Raw genomic sequence first — 20,513 nt, 5'->3', positions numbered from 1 at the left:
GTAACTTCTTTCAACAGCGCTGCAGTGTTTTGCGTGTGCATGAATGTATTATTACCTTGCTGTGCCTGGATGGTTGGCAAGACATTCTCCAGAACAGTGAGAGACTTTCTGTGGTAATCAGCTTGAGCTTCTAAGAGCTACAGAAACAAAAAAAGAAACCACAGAGAGGAATAGATGGGGGGTGGGGGGGGTGGAGAGTCGAATCAGACGAGCAGTAAAAGACATGACAGCAAAGTAAATAAAATGGCTGGCCAAGTCTATGTTCCCCAGTTCCTGTGCAGCTGTGAATATTCCCACAGAAACACATGTTCGGCTTGTTGACATGCTGTACTCACTGTTACAAAGTAGCGGGCATAGTCCCCTTCTTTTGAGAAAAAGCTGTACATGTCTGCAGCCAGTTGATCCTGCGTGATAAAGACAGGAATTTAGACTGTTAGATTTAGCACTGAGAGATGATAAGCATGATCTTCACAATGAGACTTTACAGTAAGAACAAGAAGGGTCACTTTGCTGCTCTAAACTCTTAGTAATTTAACAAACATCTTCCATCTCATCCATCAAACGAATGTGGATTTCAGGTGGCACAATGACAGACGTCAGCAGTCAGCTAAGCCTCTGCTCCGTGCTCAGTGTGAGTCATAAATCCTCCCGCTGTTGGCAGTACTCAGTGAGGCTGGGAGGGAGAACTTGTGAAGGGGAAACACAAGGCCCTGTGCTTCCTGGACAGAAAACCTGACACATCAGGCGGCCGCTAAGCTCTGAAACTCACCAGTGATTCAATTCAGGAGATGCAAACACACACGCTGAGCTGACGGGGCACTTTCAGTCATTTGTGTGTGTCAGCAAACTGGGTCAGGGGGCCCGAGGGTCTCGGGAAGTCCAGTTGTTGACTACTTCGAGTTTCGTTAACTCATAAGGCCATAAATGACCGCTGGCCTACACATTCACTCAGGATCTAAGACACTAGTGTAAGAAGCAGGGCTGGAAAATAAACCACATACTACATTGCCTTCATTTATTAAAAGCTTGTCATCTGCATATAATGACATCAAGCCAGTTTTCCAAACCACCTAGCAAAGGTTCTTTTCATGACCCCGACTGTGCATAACTGGTGGTATTCCCTGCTATGACTTTGATAAATAAGACCATAATATTTTCCATTTCAAGACACCTGAGTCTTCTACATTCATGCTGGTTACCTTGCAAAGCTCCACTTTGTTCATGGCCTCATCCATCTCCTCCTTGAGTAGGTCAGCCTTGGCCGTCAGTGCCTGAGTGTTTGTTCCTGAGATTATTGACTTGGTTGCCTGCAACCATCTGAGTTTGGGGAGACGAGGGAAAAATGGAAAATTGGAAAAATGGGAAGAGACAAACTCATAGATATAGAAATAATCCAGGCCTAATATGGACAGTCAGGAGTGGGTTGGCTTTGATTAAAGTTTTTTAAGATTATTACACTGTTTAAGAGTCAGGGTTCATACAGTTTTAAGAGATAACTTCAAATTGTTTTAAGGTAACTAAACCGATAGTTTCTTGAGAACCTCAAAAGACTCTTGGAGCATCTTGGAGCATCTTCATTACTATAAATGCAATTGTGAATAATTTGATTGTATGTTTTGATCATGATTATTTAACTCGTGCCAATTTCGTCACCAGGAGGCAACAAATAGATGACAACAGATGGTTTCATTTCAAATATAAAAAGATGTTTGGTTTACATGAGTAACTGTAGATGAAACACCAGATTATGCTGAAAATCAAGCATTTTCTAAGCTTGCAAGACATGTACAAGTCCTAAAGTATGGTCTGGATGCATATACTGACAAATAATTAAAATTTAGTAAATATAACTTTATAAAAAAACAGTCAGCTGTAGGCGGAGATAAACCTTGCTCTGGCAGAATCATAGTCCAGCACCAATTTGGCCAGCTGTTTTCTCTGCTTCAGGATGTTGGGAATGTCCACCTACAAAAAAACAGATCCACAACACACACAAGTTGAATGAGACGATTGTTCTGATTGTTCTTCCTGGAGGAAGATTTTTCCACTGAACTTTTCTTTGAAACAAGAAAATAATAGAAATACCACTGACTGTTTGCAGGTATGGAATGGTTGATTCAAAGTGTTGGAGCATTTACTCTTTTTTTTGAACTGGTGTTAACAATAACGTTGCAGAAGAATCACAGTTAGAAGCCTGTAAATGGAGGTGTCGGCCCAGAAGTGCAAGGTACAACCTTGTACATGAAAACAACTCAATATAATTTTGGATGTTGTGTTTACAGGTACAAAGTTACAGATGTCTGATAGTCGAAAGTTACTTGTGTTTGGAAAACTTAGTATAACAAAATGAACAGGTGGCAAACCCACAGTCTGTCATGACAAAGAGAAAAGGCCTCATGCTTAGCCAGTGTTACCAGGATTGGCATCAGTTTGTTTTGACTTATCCAACCTCACAGGATCACATTACCAAAACAGGTCGATGTGGAACATACTTTTCGAGTCCATTCAACCTCTGTTAAAAGCTCTACTCCATTTGCACCCATACAGTGTCAGCCCAAACAACAAAAATCCTATTAAATAATCTATTCCACTATTATTAGACCAAAGAAAGCAAATAGTAGGGGTGTGACTGCACTCAAAAACAAGCAAAGAGCTGAGAAAGTGTTTTAAATATTTAACTTGTGTTTAGTTGCTGTGAGGGTTCTTACCTCTGCTAGCTGGCTGAGGGGATCCAGAACATCCTTCTCTATCTGCAGCTCATGTAGCATCAGCTCTGATGCCAGGCGGTTCTCTGCATCGCCGCACACTTCCATCATCTTCCTGTGAACACACGCATCGGCGCAACGAGAGGGAAGGGTGTTAAAACCTCAACATAAGTCTGTCTAGTCATGTCTCATTATCATGCCAGCACTATTGACGACATGAGGTCTTCCTGACAAAATATAAAAACACAGAGGGATGACAATCTGGGACAGCAGCTTTTCCTCTGTTCCCAGTCAATAACGGAAAACAAAACCAGGTTATTGTAACATCATCATTTCTAGCTGCCCAAAGCCAGGCGCACACAGTGACCTAGTGCAAGTTCGTCTACATGAATCTGGGTTTTGGGCCAATGAAAGCTTTGAAATGAAGAACAACACAGTCTAAGCTGACTGTTTACATGAATGCATCACATTTACTAGCAGACCAACTGGCGTACTTTCCCTTCCTCATTACTTCCAGACAGACACGCTCGCTGCTGCATACATTTGGAGACATTCACTTTCTAGATCCTCAACTCTGATCTGTCTGCTCCCGTTTTGCGTGTTGCTCTCGGTCACAATGGGTGATCTGAATCTCATGGAAAGGGAACTGCTGAAAGTCCCGTCTACAGAAAACCAAACTGGGCAGATTGCTTGCCCTAAATGCGTGGCCTCATATTTCACACTCCCTGGGGTGCATCTGCTCCATTAACAACAGTTGCCAAGGAGGAGCGATTGGTTATCCGGCCCGTCAATCAATCACAAACTCACCCTATCAAGGAGTCTTCTCCCAGCTGGTTTCCACCTTCCACCATCGCCTGGGATAGTGAAGTCAGAGGAAGCTTTTTCTGTTGTGTGTGTGTAGAAGAAAAACAGATGCACACAATGATTAGACATATGCATAAAGACATGCACAAAAAGCAGCCATTTCCATACAGCAGTTTCAGTATTTGATGTTCAAGCCAATGGAAAATTCACCAAGGACTTTCCATTGAACAGTAAATTCACAACCAGGAAATAGGAAGAGAGCTTTCTGAGCACAGGAGGAAAATACAGACATTAAATGGGATTAAAGATGCAAACAAGGGAAGTCAGACGTCTATCAATTTCAAAGTTACACAATAGTGTAAAACATTTATGAGTGTTCAACATCCTGTTTTTACCAGAGAATCCCAAAGGCAAGAGGTTCATGCACGGTGAATAAAGATGACAGATGTCTGAATGGGAAATGGAGCAAGTGGTGCCGAGAACCAGAGAGGTGGAGGAATAATAATCAGTGTTTTTACCTGACCATTTCCTGTATAGAGGCGTGGTACGGACTGTAGTGCATTTTTTGGGTGGTGTGGGGTAGAAAACACAAAAAACAAATCATCGACTGAAGGCCTACTGTGGACACTTTGAAAACAGTGACAACTCAAAATTTGTGTGGGAGGCGAAAATTAACTTTTTACACATCCTGGAACAGTTGATCTGGTTAGTTTGTTTTAAAAGGTCAACTGGAGCTATGACAAAGGCTTTGATGTCTCACATGTCTCTTCTCTGCATCTGCCCCGATGTGTCCCTGTAGACATGACACCATCCTCTTGTGTGTGTTGTGGGACACCACACGCACCAACTCCATGCGCCGTTCAATCTGTGCATAGGACAAAAAAAAGGAAGAACAGATGTTTAGCAAATATCTTCCCCACAGCCAGGTGCAACATGTAAAAAGCTGCAGGTTAGATGACAATTTCATATTTAAAAGTTTCATTGTAAAGATTTGTGTTCTTTAAAATTAAACCATAACACAAGCTTCATTGTAATAAACCGAAAGTACTGGGACTGGACTACAGCCTGCCACGTTTTTAGCTTAATCTCATCGACACCAACATCGTCTCCATAAACCAACCTGACAGTTTCTGTGCTGTCGATGGCTGATGAGGTCCAGCTCCATGCACAGATTTAATTTGTAGCTGCCTTGAGGGAGTCAGAGGTCAAAGGTCATGCATGATGGATAAGGCTTGTCCCCGCGGAACAACGCTGGAATGTTATCTGTGAAACACATGACTCATCGGAAGTGTCTCTATAGCAACGGCCGCTGGGCTGCGACCGAGGCCGAGAGGTTTCTTTAAAAAAGGTCTTTTTGATTACACAGGCTTTCTCCTGTCTGCTTGCCTAACTACACAGATCCACTCTGTGCTTTTAGCCTGTCAACATATAATACTGGCATTGATGGGAGTCACGGCTATTCTGGCTTAAGGACAGAGGCCAACTGAAGCTCTGCAGGATGACTATTCACTGTCCTTGTCAAGCCAGGTGTCTGACTGCGACAGTCAGTGTCAACATTAGGCTGGCTGTGTCACCCCATGAATAGAACTGATGATTGCAAGTTACTGTTTGACTCTACTTTATAAAGTGTGGCAATGTGAAGAACTGGTTTATGTTGGCAGCTCTTGTGAGAAAGTCAAAAGCAGATTGCATGCATCATTTCCAAACAGAACAGGTGTGTCTTCTGTTTTTTGACATAAAAAAACCCAACTGATGAGAGACAGCGGGAGCCTCTCAAGGGACAAACATGTCCTCAAGAGTCGGGACAAACAGTGCTCCAAATATAAATGGGAACACTGAGGTCTAGAGGGCAAAACGAGCAGAAACGGAGGGAGACAAATGCAAAGGGAGGATCAACCAAATACCAAACAATTGTGTTCCAAAAACAGAACGGAGTCGGATCTCAGGAATTCCACAGCAGATATCCGCCTCTGTACACCCCCCCTCCTCCTTTCCCTCCCTCTGTTCTCGCGCTCTTACGTCATTCCCGACCTGTGGTGGCCCCGGCATTCCCAAAACAGCTGGCTCAAATACAAACTTCACCAAACGCACACTCACACATGTATACACACAGAGAAACACTCTGCTTCCATAGGCTAAAGGCTTGGGAACGCTGCGTAGTCTCAGCCCTGTTAGTACCTGGCACAAAACGAGCAGGGGATTCCCCTCCCTGGTGCTCCGAGAGGGACAATGTTCCTGTGTGGGTGTACTGGAAATGTTTGGGTTACATGGCACCGGGAGTATTCTTCTTCCTTTCATTGTCACAGACTGGGCTTGGACACACACCACCATACAATCAAAAAATAAAACATGCGGAGGAGTGGGAGAACCTAGGGCAAAAGGCAGGCGGCAGGGTGTGTGTTTCCTCCTGCAATGTGATGACGTCAACACATGGTCAATCCCATGACGCATCACCGAGCAGGGAATCCCAATACTGAGAGGGACAGACGGGGGGAAAAGACAGAGGGTGTCTGTATTTCTGTCTGTATTTGTTTATTGGTTCCCAAGTGAAAGGGCGTGAACATGTCTGGACAAGTCTAGAATGAACAAAAATAACATGATGCATTAATGGTGGAGTTATGCAGTGAGCCACTGATGGCAGACAAATTAGTCTTTGTTTGTATTTGGGATATATGGCAGAAGTGTTCAAAACAGCTGGTTGCTACCTTTTTTTTACATTACTCATGACTGGTGACAGCTCTGTTTCAGTTGTGAAACCACTGCATCTTGTTTTAAAAGGGTGGATTGGCTAACAGTAAGACACAACAGACATTGGTTTCTATTTATTTACAAAACTCTTAAAGCCTACGTACAATGGCATCATGCATCACTTGGCCCCTTAGTCAATGTTTGACTCATTTAAGTGACTGAATGCTCAAGGTCCCAAATGCAAAAGCAAAACTTGGGAAAGCTGCTTTTAGTTTCTTTGTTACACACATGAGTGCTGAGATCAGTAATTTGCCTGAATGCAAAGGCACAGATACAGACATCCTCCACATGTTTTTGCTTGGTGGCTTAAGGCTAATGTACAGTAAAGTACTCTGGCTGTTGGGTGAATAAACACGCCCCTGATTAAACATGAATCACACAAATGCTCCTGCTGTAAAAAACACTTCTCTGGCGGTGAACACCATTAAACTATTACTAAAGCAGAATGTTTTAGTTTCATTCAAGTTATGTTTAGTTGCATTTGTGGGCTTTGTGGACATTGTGAGAAAGGACATAACTCAACAAAATACATGTTGTCGTTTGTAAACATTTTTAAGAAGAATTGTTACATATTATATCTTTAAGTGTACTCTCAACATCATTGAAAATCATCTTTTTAATAAAGGTTGAAGGAATGAATAAACATGCAACTACAAGGGTGTGTGCGAGCAGGCACCCTGGTATTTCTGGTGTATTTCTGGTGGGTATGCCCCCTGTGGGTGAGCTGATATGATATGTAAGGGAGCAGCAAGGAATGGACAGCTGGAACAAGAATGCCGGGTGGCTCTTTCGCACCCTGGAGGAACGTATTCAAAAAAGGGCTTGAGATGAAGAGGCTAAGAATAAGCCAAATGCCGAGGACTCGCACCTGGGATGTAAATGGGATCAAATGAAGGGACCCACTGGGTGACCACACAGAGTTGACTGGGTGCAGCCGATGTGCACGATGAGCTAAGCAAAGTTAAAACTCAGACAAAGCGAATCTCAGATGTCGCTTCTATTGTTCACTTGAACAGATGTAGATGTAAGTGATTAAATGAACATTTCACAGTAAATTGATCACTATCACTTCCCTGGAAGACCATTCAGGGAAATGATGAAGAAAATTCCCATCTGTAGTGGGAAGCCAAGAAAAGAGCACAGCTCACACAGCAAAACTGCACAAATATCAAAGGATGGCTTTTCTATTCACCAAAGAATAAACTGAGAATTTCTGTTGAATTGAGGAGCGACACAGCGATTTCAAACTGTCCTCCCTTTACCCTTTTATCAGACAGCTTTGTTCCTATGAAGTGAGAGACAAAGCCCACAGAGTCTCAACAGCTGATTTCCAGAGAAAAGGCAGAACAACTGTGTGTCTGAGGCACAGTGAAATTCGATTGTCAGACTTGGAACTATAACGTCCTCTCTTCGGTGAAAAGTATCCTAAGTGCTTAGTCACCACTGTTAGCTTGTCCACTTGCATTACAGCAACTCATGCTGGCTCTAACTCTGATGTTCTAGCTGTCACTCAAATACAATTTGTATGAAGGCCTGTATCACCTCAGAGAGACCAATGTGCTGCTCTTGTTTATGCAGCGGCCATTAAAGAGGGTGGGGTGAATAATATTAATAAGAATAGAAAAGATTAAAGGGTGTCAGACATTGTTCCTTCGGGTGTTCTCAAGCAGTAATGCAAAGCCAGCTGAGTTTGTTTATGACGCCTCCCATTCAAACACAAAGATGATCTTCATCTCAGGAATGTCTTTGCTGAGCAGCCAGGATTTTGTCCCGACCCCACCTGCACCAGCAGCTTTCCCACGCACACACAGAGCTATATACTGTAGATGTATGTCACTCATACGTGGTAGACACATCCGCAGCCCTTCTTGTTACTACAGATGTGCTTCTTGGCCATGTGTCAGCAACAGTCCCAAGAGTTTGAAGGTTTGAAGGTTAAAGGCAATCGTCAACCAGAGAGCAGGATCTAATCAGTGATGTCAGCTGCTGTATGGTTGGTATGAAAACATGCATACTTATGGGTCTAGTCAGCACATGGTCCAGCTGCTCTTTAAGCTTTAATCAGACTCTATTTAAACTAAATTTAGCATGTGTGTTGTGAGAAGCAGTCACTGCTTTAGTGTTTGTTTTGCGTCCAGTACTGCCCCGGTCAGACTGTAATATTAAGACAAGTCAGTGCAGATGTGCAGCAGATGAGTTCTCTGGGAGAGAAGAAAGCTAACTGGACAAAGACAAATATGGGTTCAATAATTGTTAAATGAATCAGTAGGAGTACTAAATTTATATTAATTACCAGCCGATCAGCGTCGGCTACTAATGTTTTTCACTTTGTCAGTCTGTGTGCGTCATCATTGTAAACTGTGGTCCTGGAGCCACCTGTTGTAGCCCAGGCTGATTTTTGTCAACACAATAGCACCTCAACTGTGTAAGATACAATCAGGAAATTTTACAGTTGTGTAGTTGAGATCAAAATAAAGGTTGATATTGAAAATGGGCACGGTCCAACCCATGACTACTGATTACTCATGTAATAATGTAGAAATCACTACAGAGTACTCGTGTAACAATTTAGAAATCACTACTGAGTACTCATGTAATACTATAGTTATCACTGCTAAGTACTAATGTAATAAAGGAGTGATCACTACTAAGTACTCATGGATCTGAACACGAACATTTTGGTGGCTGGTTGTGACCCCATGGCAAGATGGTCTCTAGTTTTTATAGCATTCGATTAAGATTATTACTAAAGAAAAAAATGCATTAATGTGTAACAAAGAGTGGCACACTATAAACTACACCAAGTCAAAATTCTGGCTTTTAAAAACAGCCAAAAATATTTTTTAACATTTTATTTTTTTGTGTTATATTTGTGTAGAACTGATTTCTGCTTGTTTTGCCTATATCGCCAGGAAATAAATACTTTGTGAAACCGACTGATTTGATTCAGAAGGGACAAAAACTGGTGCGTGGGACTGCAGCTGCTGCCTAACAGATGCAGACCATTCCAGTGTTAAGAGCTGGTCAGTCTCTAAAGTCAGATTAATGATTTACCTGCAGGAGGTCATCGCTGAGGACTTCTGTTTTCTCCGCTCTGTGGGTGAGAAAAGACAACAGAGATCACAGATTAGCACTGACAGACAACGGCAGAGCATAAACAGTTGGACTTCAACACACCGTGCAGTGACTGTGACAATGTCTGGTAGCTAGACAAATGACATTGCTCCTGACAGACTGGTTTTCAGGCTCAGCTTGAACACCAAAATAGTGTCATGTTATTGATCTGGGGATTCGTGGGAATGTTTCAGGAGAGGGTGGCTCTCTTTGCTTGGTTGCCATGGCCCAACCAGCCAAGTAACAGGCTGGAGGCAAAACATGTCTCACCGCAGATGACACTGCTGCAGCTGCATCAACTGTGACAAGCTTGGATAATATCTGATAACAACTATTACTAAAGCAGAGATTCTGTTAAGATACATGACGAGGCATGTTCTCGCTGCTCAACGTGCTTTGATTTACTTAAGCCACAGCTAGCCGGGCTCACAGTGTCGTGCACATGGTAGCCGCACAGTCCTGCTCTGCTTGAGCCTATTAATAGTAAACTAATAGTTGGACTTGGAGAGGTCAGACAGATTAGATTCACTTAAAGGGAGAAGGCTTGGAAACACAGGCTCGGCTCATACTGCTTATCAACACCTTCACATGGGGCTACTGTGGCTACTGCGAGGGAAAGGCGACACAGCAGTCAGGGGGTCAGTAACTGGAGACGACTGTAGGACAGACTCATGTAGCAAAAGAGCTGTGTGTTATCTGTGTTGTAGATGCAGATGGATGACATGTTTCACATGTGGGTAAGAAGGAAAAAAGGTTTTTTATCTGCCTATTTGTCAGATAATTGATGCACTAATGTGACCTTTACTCTACTGATATGGATTCTGATACTTCAACTCAGGGTAACTGCTAATATAATTACCATTCCGATCCAGTACCAGTGATCTTTTACCCTGAGAGGAGGTCAAGTTTTCAACAATATAATGGCATCAATTTGTGTTTGGGGTTGGCGATCTTGACTATTCTTTATCTCGAAGGCGTTCACAATCTATGACTTCAGATTGCAGTATTTAATGTCCTATTACTTCTGTTTCTAAACTTGACATAATCTCATTAACCAGCAGATCCTTGCAACTTAAGCATACAAACAGAATGATGTAACCAACATGACTATGCTGATTGGATGAATTACTTCAGGAGGCTCTTCCTTGGGTGACGTACTGTATTGTTATTGTCAATAATGTAATGTGAGTTTAGTTAGCAAAATGGCAGAAAATGAACTACCTTTAATGCAATATTGTGTTTAATGATGCAAATGGAGAAATTCACAAGCTATTTCAAGTCTGGTTAAAGTGTATGGGGCACTGCATGTTGCAGAGATATCAACTAAAGTTAGCATGCTAACCAGCTAGCCCTGTCCCATCCTGCCTGCATATTGCACTTTTTACAGTTTGCTAATGCACACTATTATGGGAATCCATGACCATTAGACAAACTCTTCAAATATGACCCCCGTTGCACAATGTCCACTCTACAAACCTCAGCTAACCACTGTCAATTTTAGTTCGATGTTAAAGTGTTGTAAGTGGTGGTGAACGCTTAGAGTCTGCACATAAAGAGAAAGTTCCCACCACACGACTTAGTGCTAATGTAAAAGTACTGCAGCAATTCTTTGGATGTAACCCTACACTGTAACTTACTGTAAACTTGAATCACAGTAAAGCTGGAAGAGTGATGTCTGACTGATCCAATGTGAATTGCATAATACCACTTTGGAAATGGAGCTAATGAGCAGACCTCACTCTCACGTGACTCTATTGTTAAATTTTCTGTCGCTTTACTGTTGTGCAGAATGAAGACTGTGCATGTACTGTTGTGCCCAACTAATGTGCACACTTTCAGCTTTCTCACTGAAGTGCCCTGCGGACAGTCGCTTGCATTTTGGGAAACTGGAGCTCTAAACGAAGCCTGGGCCCTCCTCCAAAATCTGCTCTCTATGAACTATGGTAACCTCGTCACAGCTGCTTTCAATTACAACACAGAGGCAGGGAGCGGGGAGAAACAGAGAGAGACTGACAGAGAAGGGACGACAGTTCGGGGGTTTAAAGGAAAGAAATATAAATACAGAGATGTTTTGGGGTGGGGGTGGGAGGGTTAAGACTCCTAAAAGTGCCAAAACCAGAAAAATCTTGAGGCTGGAGATGAATGGAAAGATTTCGCTGGAGGAGAGCCGTCGCCAAGCTGGTGAGGTCACACGTGCAGAGTGAGGACCTATAACCCACAGAAACCTACAGACAAGGCTTCCAACTAGCTGAGGGGGGAAAAGAGCCACACACATACAGAGCCTGATTATAAAGCCACAGTATAGAATCCATGTTCTGGTGAAGTCTACATGCTGAAGAGCTCTTTATGTGGTCCTGTCGAGGGCCAAATCTACAATAACAATGTGTTCATCAAGCAGACTTGTTCTTTCATGAATACACGCCTGTGGATCATACATGGCCTATACAAACTGATCATTCAGGATGTTTATATGCACACAAATTACCTTGAAATTACTCATTTTAAACCCTAATGAGGGTGTTTACATGGCTCTCACAAACATTGCCCTAATCTGGTTGTAATTGAGAGATCAGAACACATGTGAAGATACTTATATTCAAAGTTCTTGTAAAAGCAACCCCAAAAAGCGCTGCATCACCGAAGCAAAAATAGGCTGAGCGCAGCCCGGACAGAGTGCAAACAACAACAAACAAAACAACAATTGTTTTGCCGGCATCAGCTGACCTACAGTGAACAGAGCTGACCCCATCGCGCCTCAGTGAAGCAGCAGCCGTTGGAGGAAAAGTGTGTCACTGTGCACTGCATGTGACTTCTTCACAACAAGAGATCCTCGCTGCACAGCCGTGGCCTGCTGCATCAGAATGGTAACCATGGCGACCTACTATCAGAGTGGAGAGGGGAGTAAGTGAATACGGCGGCCATAAGCACAATAGAGCGGCTGTTACCGGCCACTCAACGCAGGGAGGGTCCGCCTCTAAGGGTTGCAACAGTTGGCAGCTTAAGGCATAAGGTAATGGATACTGGACCCAGATGAAAGGAGCTGGAGAATAATTGAGTGACTCAGCCCATACTACTTCCCTAATGCGGCTGATTATGTGAGCTCTTACGCTAACATTAGACCCGGGCAAGTGCGGGCAGAACATAGGTAAACACTGAATTAAAGCCATTTTTATCCAATGTGTATTGTTGTGTCAAAGGTCATGACAGAGCAGGATGCTTCCTTCCTGGCAGATATTTATACACCAATGATCTAACATGATTCATCATTTTGTCTATCGGCTAAAATGTGAGAAAAAAGTGAGAACAGTCCTTCAGAATGTCCCAGACACCCCATGATGTCATAGACTAGCTGTCTGTGTCCAACCGACAGACTATATATATTTAGTTTACTGTCGCTGAAGACAAAAAAAGAAAAAAATCCTTACATTTGAGACACCTGAATCAGCGAATATTTATCATTTTGGTTGAAATATGACTCAAATCATTGATAATTAACAGGGCTCTATTTTAAGGGTGTCTCATCGTTCCAGGAAAGGAAAAGTTAAACCTTCTACCCGCCTAAAAAAAATACAGCTGGGAAGAAACCATGACAATCTCTGACGAAGGTGTCAGTGTAGAACTGAGAAGATGATCCATACCTGCAATTCTTTTAGTTATCAAACTAGTTTTGTTGTAGAAAAAACATTTTCTAATAACAGTCAGCATTTACTTTGGGACAGTTTAAATCATATCTCAGGATGGAAGTAAACATCCTCATTTTTGCCACAGTCCTGTGACGTTTTTTATAATTTGGATGATAGCAAAAATTACTTCGACTGTAAACAAACAGCCCGGCCTCATAGCTTGCGTCTGTTTGTAGCAGCACCACAAAGGGATCCCGGCCGACACACCTCTATGTCCTCAAGGCACTGGCCTGGTTAAACACAGGGGAAACGCCCAGAGTCACCCATCCTGGTTAATTCAACAGTGACCTTTTTGCTGATCCCTGTGGGAAAAGTTTCTTTTCAATAAGACTCCCTCTCGAGTGACTTAAGGACTTCCAAATACAATAAATCTATATATTAGAGCACAAAACACTGTGCTAGTTAGAAGATTGTTGTTGTTAGATATGGACTCTGAGTACTCTTAGTACAGTGCATTGGGTGATAAGTGAATGATTTAGGATTTTGTCAACCCCAGTTTGGTGACCAGTGAGCTTCAGAGTAAGGCACCTGTAGTTAAGAGATTCTGAGTGGTTGTAAGCTAATGTCTGTGCTGATTCACTGACTGGTGCTACTCTGGTGTGGCAAAACAACTACCTTACCAACCCAGATAAACTGAAGTGATGCAGTGATCACACTAATGTGGTGGAAGTTAGCTGAAGTAATAAAGGCGTGGCTTATTGTCGCAACATTTTGCAACATGCTGCTCTGATTAATTACTGCAAAGTGATTGTATAATGTTATCGATCAATCAGTGTCACCTGCTGAACTGAGCCTTAGCAGGGATTTAGACCAAAAACAGACCTGGGTTAAAGGGCCTGCATTGGTCAGAGCCTGTTAATTACCAGTGAGACAACGAAAAGCAATACAGGAAGTCCAGTTTGAGTAACAGATTAATGCATTTAAAGGCTTATCAGACACCCACACACTGCACAACAGTTTGGAATACAAACAGCCAGGACTTTACAGCTTTGGAAAGTTATCACTGCTCCAACTAGTTTAGCTGTCGTGCAATAGCGAGGAAACATGCACGTGATCGGCCCTGTGTAGGATGATGTCTCACGGCACAGCAGCATGGTTCAGTCAACAGACAGGCAAATCAAATGAATAAGGCCTAGTCTACACGTACACGGACTTGTGTCTTTCCAAATATAATGTCAAACAACATCCATTCTGTCAGTGTATAAACTTAAATACTCCGATTTCATAACACATACTTCGAGTTTGCGTTTTTTCCAATGATGCTATAAACACAGATAAACGTGTGTGTCTGCGTCATTGTTCCAAAAAATCTCTCAGTTCCTGGCCGTCCAGACATGAAACCTGAAAACGGCGTTTATGAATATCCTCACCCTGGGCGCCATTTTCCAAAAGCTCCGTTTTCAGTGACATAAGGCCGTAACGCATAGAAAAAGCTTTGCGTTAAGAAATACCCACATACGTGTGGACGTGGCCTGAGAGGGCTGGGTTTTTCATGCAGAGCTCCAGCCGGTCTGAACACGGCCTTAGAGGTGCAAACTGGATCTGTTGATGGATGTCAAGTTGTCAGATCCTTTTCATTTGCTATGGAGAGAAGGCTCTGAGATCTGGCTGTGTGTTGCATGATGGATATGGCAAGTCGATAAACCAATTGCCGGAACTGAATTTGCATAACCATGACTCAACTGCATGCAAATAGGACAGTCTAGCAACCAACCATTAGAGTGACGAATGTTGACACTTGATTGTACCAGGCCAAATTCCTTCCTCTAATGCCAAATCAAAAACTTATCTAAGGCTGATTTCTGGACAGTAGGACATGACGTCCTTATCACAAGCAAAGCAGAGTAAATGTAAACTCTTAAGCATCCCCTACACAGTGCGAAATTCGGACTTCATTCTGCATGATTGTTAGTTTATCTTCATGCAGATAGTGGTTATACACCCTATTCATATGTTATCTCCTTTAAATGTGCTACTATCTGACCACTTTAACCTGCAGTAAACCTGCACATAGGGCCAGAGAGTTAAAAGATAACAACTGAAATAAGCTTCCACAAAGAGCTAAAACTCCTTGCCATGTTCCCTGACATCAATCACATGCTGTTTTTTCCCCGTGCCTCAGTTTCAACCTCTCTCTTCACATCAATCTCCCCAGCTCTCTCTTCTCTTCTCTAGAAAGCCACTAGCATGACTCTGGGAGGCAGTTTCCTGTTTGCAGAAGAAGAAGGAGAGATTTCCTCCTCGGAGCGGCTGCTCGCTGGACACAGTGTTCTGCCTTTGCACAATCACAGGAACCCAGGGGGCAGCGCAGAGGGCCTTTGCACTCCTAATTTTTGCAGATGCAGGCACACACTTAATGGACAAAGCAGAGCATGCTTACGTTGCCCTAATCCAAACGCTGACATATCACTCATTTAACAACAGGGCATGTATGTGAGTGTGCAATTAACCCTGCTTGTGCATACCAAAGAGCAACCAACTACTGCACACACACACACACACACACACAAATGTCTGTTTTCTCCATTACACCCTCTCCCGTTCTAATTTATTGCACAGGGGAAATTATGAGTATTCCAGCTGCCCTGGTTCTCTTGGTCTTGAGTTTTGGCTATAGGCAGAAACATCTCTTTGTAGACTCTGCTGATGGTGTTGCCATCAAATAAACACTAGAGAAGGCAAGAAGGCAATTACTATGTAGTGCATCTCTGCCAATCACCCTGTTTTCATCAGTCTATTAACAATGCCCCCTGATTTGTCTGCTTACCTGTGATCATTTTCATTTTCAGACATCCAATCGACTGTTCTGAATAAGTCATTTAATCATGCGATTTATAATATGTCAAAAATACCACCCAGAATTCTACGAGTAACGACCCACCATAAAGTACCACGAGACAGTCTGCAAGTGAGTGAGCTAGCAACAGTTGGCTAACTCAACATTCCCTTGGATGGAAGGTATTTTAGTCTTGAAACTTAAGCCTGACTAACACTCGACTTTTGAGGCCGATAGGGATATTGGGGGGTAAAAAACTCCATATCAATATATCAGATGATATACGCACATATTTTGCAATGATTTCTCAAATGTGGTTATCAAACACAAAGATATCTTATGGAGGCAGGATATTTCAATATAGCAATAAACTTTATGGTCTTAAAAAGGTGCAATATGTAAGAATCTGCGACCTGTTGAATTAATACTCCAAACAAATAGGGGGCAGCGTATTACCAGAGTAACCAACAACTGCTCTTAATTGTAGCTGCCATTAGCTAGTTAGCTAAGCTAGCCATATAGTGTCTCTGGACTGGGAGCTTGGAGCACCGAGGGAGTGGTGGTGTTGTTTACTACTGGACTATTACCTCATGAGATGAAAAAGTGGCTAGTGGCTAGCTGGTTAGCATGCTTACTTCAAAAGATATCTCTGCACCAAAATACATAGTTGTCTTTGACACAACGTCAAAACTGTTATTTCTTTTTTAACATTTTATTGATAATTTTAGCTTTTTTAATGGTTTAAACTAAAGTTCTTACATATTGCAACTTTAAATGATACGAGTGCACTGAAACAGTAAACTTCGCTGTGAAATTAATCATTATAAATGACCCAAATTATCTTTTTCTGCATTATAATCTCTTTAAAAAAATAAGGTTTCATATCGCCACATATTAGAAAACATATACACTGATACCGATTTATCTGTGATAAGCCAATCGGCCTGTAATACTGGCTAACTGAGAAGGCTGCACTATATATCAATGTAAAATATACTAACTCAAACACATCATGCTACAGCTTTTTACTGCTTCATACAAAAGCAAAACATGCGCTGGTCTCATTTTCCATGATTAAAGAGACGTCCATCTAATAAAACATAATTTAGTCCGATTTAAGGGTCCTTGGACAGATAAATGGGAGCCAAGAAAGACATGGAGGCACAGCGAACCATAATAACTCTTGATCAATTTATCCAGCAAAGCAGGGCCAGCACTCCTCTACCTCTACAATCACCCTAATCATCTCTAGAATGAGTAATTCTTTCCAAATAGAGCTGCTCAAGTTACGTTGAGAAAAGTGCTGTATTGACTGATATATTGTTCAGGATTTACTTAAAATACAAATAAAGCATTGGTATCAGCAGATATTCATATTCAGGTATCAGAATTGCATCAGAACTGAAAAAAAAAGTGAGTCAGTGCATCTCTAGACTAAAGCTCATTAAAAGTTACCGGAGAACCAAAGTAGTTTCCTAAAAATGTTTATTCCTCGGATAAAGAGCCACATCCTGCTTTAATGAACAGAGCTTCATTTTTCTACAAAGCCTCTCTTATTTCTTTCTGATGGTCGACTCTTTACTAGCAGCACCATGTCATCCATTATGTATTCCCTTTAAATATTTTGGGATGCAAGATTATCTTTGTCTCGGTAATTAATTATTTTTAGATGACATTTTAAAAATGACACATTGTTGTTTTCATGTCTGTAGCTTCATCTGCTACTGCCCAGTACAGGGTGCACCCGCTGTCTGCCTGAGGTGCCAAACACAGTTGACGCCCATATACAGACACTAACAACAACAAAAGCTCTCATGATGAAAACATCCTCTGACACGTCTCGCCCTTCTGTCCAGGCTGAAGCCACTGCTACTTCATATATCCAGTTACAGAGGGACACTGTGTGTCATCACACGACAGCATAACGGCCCCAGTTAACAAGCCTAAACACTGGAGAACACACTGTCATTGTTCGGATATATACTCTTTTTCAGACAGTGGATCCATTCACTTAACTGCTCAGACACTGCAGTGTGTTTTTAATTCAGGGCGAGTGGACACAGACAGATACTTATACATAGCTTACTCACATTAATTTATTTAATGTGTTTTACGATTGATGTCTGGCGGTTGAAGCTGGGCGTCTAATGGGGATGCTCTTAGTGCCATTATATCAGCGCAGAGTGAAAGTAAAACCTTTCTGTCTGTCATCTACTGCTGCGTATCAGTCCTGCTGCAATTCTCGTTCTCATCTCTTTGCCCTCAGTTGACGTCTGAACTCAGCTGCACAGGGGCAAGTATGAGCAGACATGTCCTGGGCAGCAGATGTCTGGACCTTGGCTGGTAAAGCACCAATACATTGTTAGAATTTGGTATCTGTTATCAACTGATCTGATGTCGGCTTCGTCAGGCCCACACAGAATCTGTTGACACATCTCCACCTCCTTGTGCATGTGTGTGACAGCCATTTTCAGTTAGTGTTAAGATCAAAGTTAGTGGTGCAATGTGACAGTATGCCAAACATTTGATTTACTGATGAGGAACTTATCAACATGGATAACAGCGAGGTATCAGGTGAATACATTCTTTAATGACTGCTACGCAGACGGAGGAATTATGTAAAATGTAAAGCGAGCGAGCACTTGGTGGACTACCTGAGGAGGCTTGAGCATCTTATGTCCCTCATTGTTGGTGATGAAATAAAATCTCAAACTCAGAAGGTTCTACTAAAATCTATTAAAAATTTAGTTCAGCCAAATTAAGGGAATTTTAGGTTGTTTCAATGTATTGTGCACATCTCCAGGATAAGATTTTGGTCGCACTGATGTGCCTTAAATGTTGCTAACAAAGGATAACTTCCCAATGAAGCTTACAGTTTCAGTGAACTGATGGATGGCAAAGGTTTTTGTAAAACTGCAACATAACCTGCCTGCATTACACAGGTAGGCTACAGTAAGTGTTTGAAAACCACATTTGAGGGATCATGTTATGTGTAACCAAGAATATCTGTTACAATACCAGAATTTTTTTACTCCCCAGTGGCACCGAAAATCGGTTGCGGTCTACTGAAAACTGAAAACAATCAGGGTAAGCCCAATTATATTTTTAACTGAAACCAGCATTTTTGCGACCTCGTAGCTGACACCACATACAGCAAACTCAAATCCCATACAGAAGACATCTAAAATCCTTACCCTCAAACATTTACAGTTTGAGAAGGCTCTTGCAAAAATCTATAGGTATCTGTTGGCAGAGTGGGAACATCTCAGATATCCATACTGGACATTCCTACCACATACCTTACTATGTTTTCCAACACTTCTGTTATTTTGTACAGAATGGGACCTCCCAGTGATAGACAGTGACTGACCCTACTGAAGGAGAGTGACTAAGAAAATTGCACCATCATTGAGCTCCTCTGTGCTGTTTATGTCCCCTGCAGACAGTGCCAACACTGCTGTCTGAGTCAGTGTTTTGGGAAGGACAGCAGTGTGGAAGCCTGCACACGCCAAAGGAAAGCAATCCCCCCCCATCCTGCTTGTATTTACATGCACAGTGCCATTAGCATTGAGAGAGTCCTCCTTGCCATCACTTTCTCTATCAGCTCGTGTGATTACTTGTGCAACAGCTAGAAAGTAAAGCAAAGTAAAAGTATGGTGAAGGGTTTTGTGTTAAGCTCTGGAAGTCACGTCAGGGAGAGGGAGAGGAAAAGGAAAAGTGTGTTTGCTAGTCTGCTAATGAGCTTCAGTGAACAGTGCTGACTTCGGTACTTGCCTGCCAACTGTCTGATTGGCGAGCTGTTTCATCCGATTGAACTGCTTCTTCATTTTCGCTCCCTTGCCAGTCCGTCCTTCCGAAGTAACGCTTCAAAGCCGGGCTTTGGTTTGTCATGAAGTTCACAGGGCCTCTCCCCCAGTTTTTAATTTCCCAGGCTGTCGCTATGACAGGGAAAAACAAGCGAGAGCCATGGAGCCCAAAGCCAATTAAAAATAGTTTGTAGCCTCGCTAGCCCCTAAGCTAGCCTTTCCCAAGTGGAAATTCTAGAGGAAAGTTCCCGTTGGGGACGACGGCATGATCCGCGAACCTCCTTTTTGGTTTGTATCCGCACATTAAAGTCCCCAAGTGAGCCGTGGCTAACTTTCACCGGCTCCGGCGGCTTTTCATGGCTCTTCTCGGTCGCTGTGTTGACCGTTAGCCGACGAGCTAACGTTACCGAGCTGGATAATCCGTTTTTTTCTTCTTCCCCAGAGCGGAGCAGGGAGCCGAGTGATCAGCAGCGGCGGCGGCGGCGGCAGCAGCTCACCTCTGCTCACTGCCAGCACAGAGAGGAGGAGAGGAGAGGAGAGGGGGAGAGGAGAGGGGGAGAGAGCGGCAGGAAGTAACGTTGGAGCACCGCAGCATCTGCCAGACAGCAACACCTCCCCCTGGACACTGACAGGAGGAGCCCGGACACACACACATGGGAAAGAAAATCATTCACCGCTATAAAAACAATGCCATAATAACGAAAACTGATTGACTCGTTCATTCATAAATGTGCATGTGTTTGTAGCGCTCATGCAGATTAATAAAACTAGAGAACAGGCTTAACTTTAATGGTGCATTTATATGCCAAAAACACATTAAAGGATAAGTTCACCTAAAAATGAAAATGTCATGACAAGTCATATCTACTCACACCCA

General features: G+C 42.6%; 1 protein-coding gene across 5 annotated transcripts in view; it reads right to left on the bottom strand.

Annotated features, from left to right (window-relative positions):
- The window catches only part of arhgap17a (Rho GTPase activating protein 17a), a 34,556-nt gene extending 14,398 nt beyond the window's left edge, over positions 1-20,158 (bottom strand). For 2 of the 5 annotated variants that reach the window (XM_073489133.1, XM_073489135.1), the window contains exons 1-10: positions 19,605-20,158; positions 9,312-9,351; positions 4,270-4,374; positions 4,028-4,060; positions 3,513-3,589; positions 2,709-2,820; positions 1,889-1,965; positions 1,200-1,317; positions 336-404; positions 56-137 (exon numbers count right to left, since the gene is read on the bottom strand). In XM_073489133.1, coding sequence (XP_073345234.1) covers positions 56-137; positions 336-404; positions 1,200-1,317; positions 1,889-1,965; positions 2,709-2,820; positions 3,513-3,589; positions 4,028-4,060; positions 4,270-4,374; positions 9,312-9,351; positions 19,605-19,657 — 766 coding nt within the window. In that variant the 5' untranslated portion in view covers positions 19,658-20,158. The remainder of the gene's footprint in view (positions 1-55; positions 138-335; positions 405-1,199; positions 1,318-1,888; positions 1,966-2,708; positions 2,821-3,512; positions 3,590-4,027; positions 4,061-4,269; positions 4,375-9,311; positions 9,352-19,604) is intronic. The other 3 variants (XM_073489136.1, XM_073489134.1, XM_073489137.1) reach the window with 3 other exon arrangements.
- Positions 20,159-20,513: the final 355 nt, after the last annotated feature.

The sequence above is a fragment of the Pagrus major genome, chromosome 20 (genome assembly GCF_040436345.1).
Source record: "Pagrus major chromosome 20, Pma_NU_1.0".
Taxonomy (NCBI): Eukaryota; Metazoa; Chordata; class Actinopteri; order Spariformes; family Sparidae; genus Pagrus; species Pagrus major.
The sequence above is the reverse complement of the archived record's forward strand: the minus strand, read 5'-3'. Positions and strand labels throughout refer to the sequence as shown.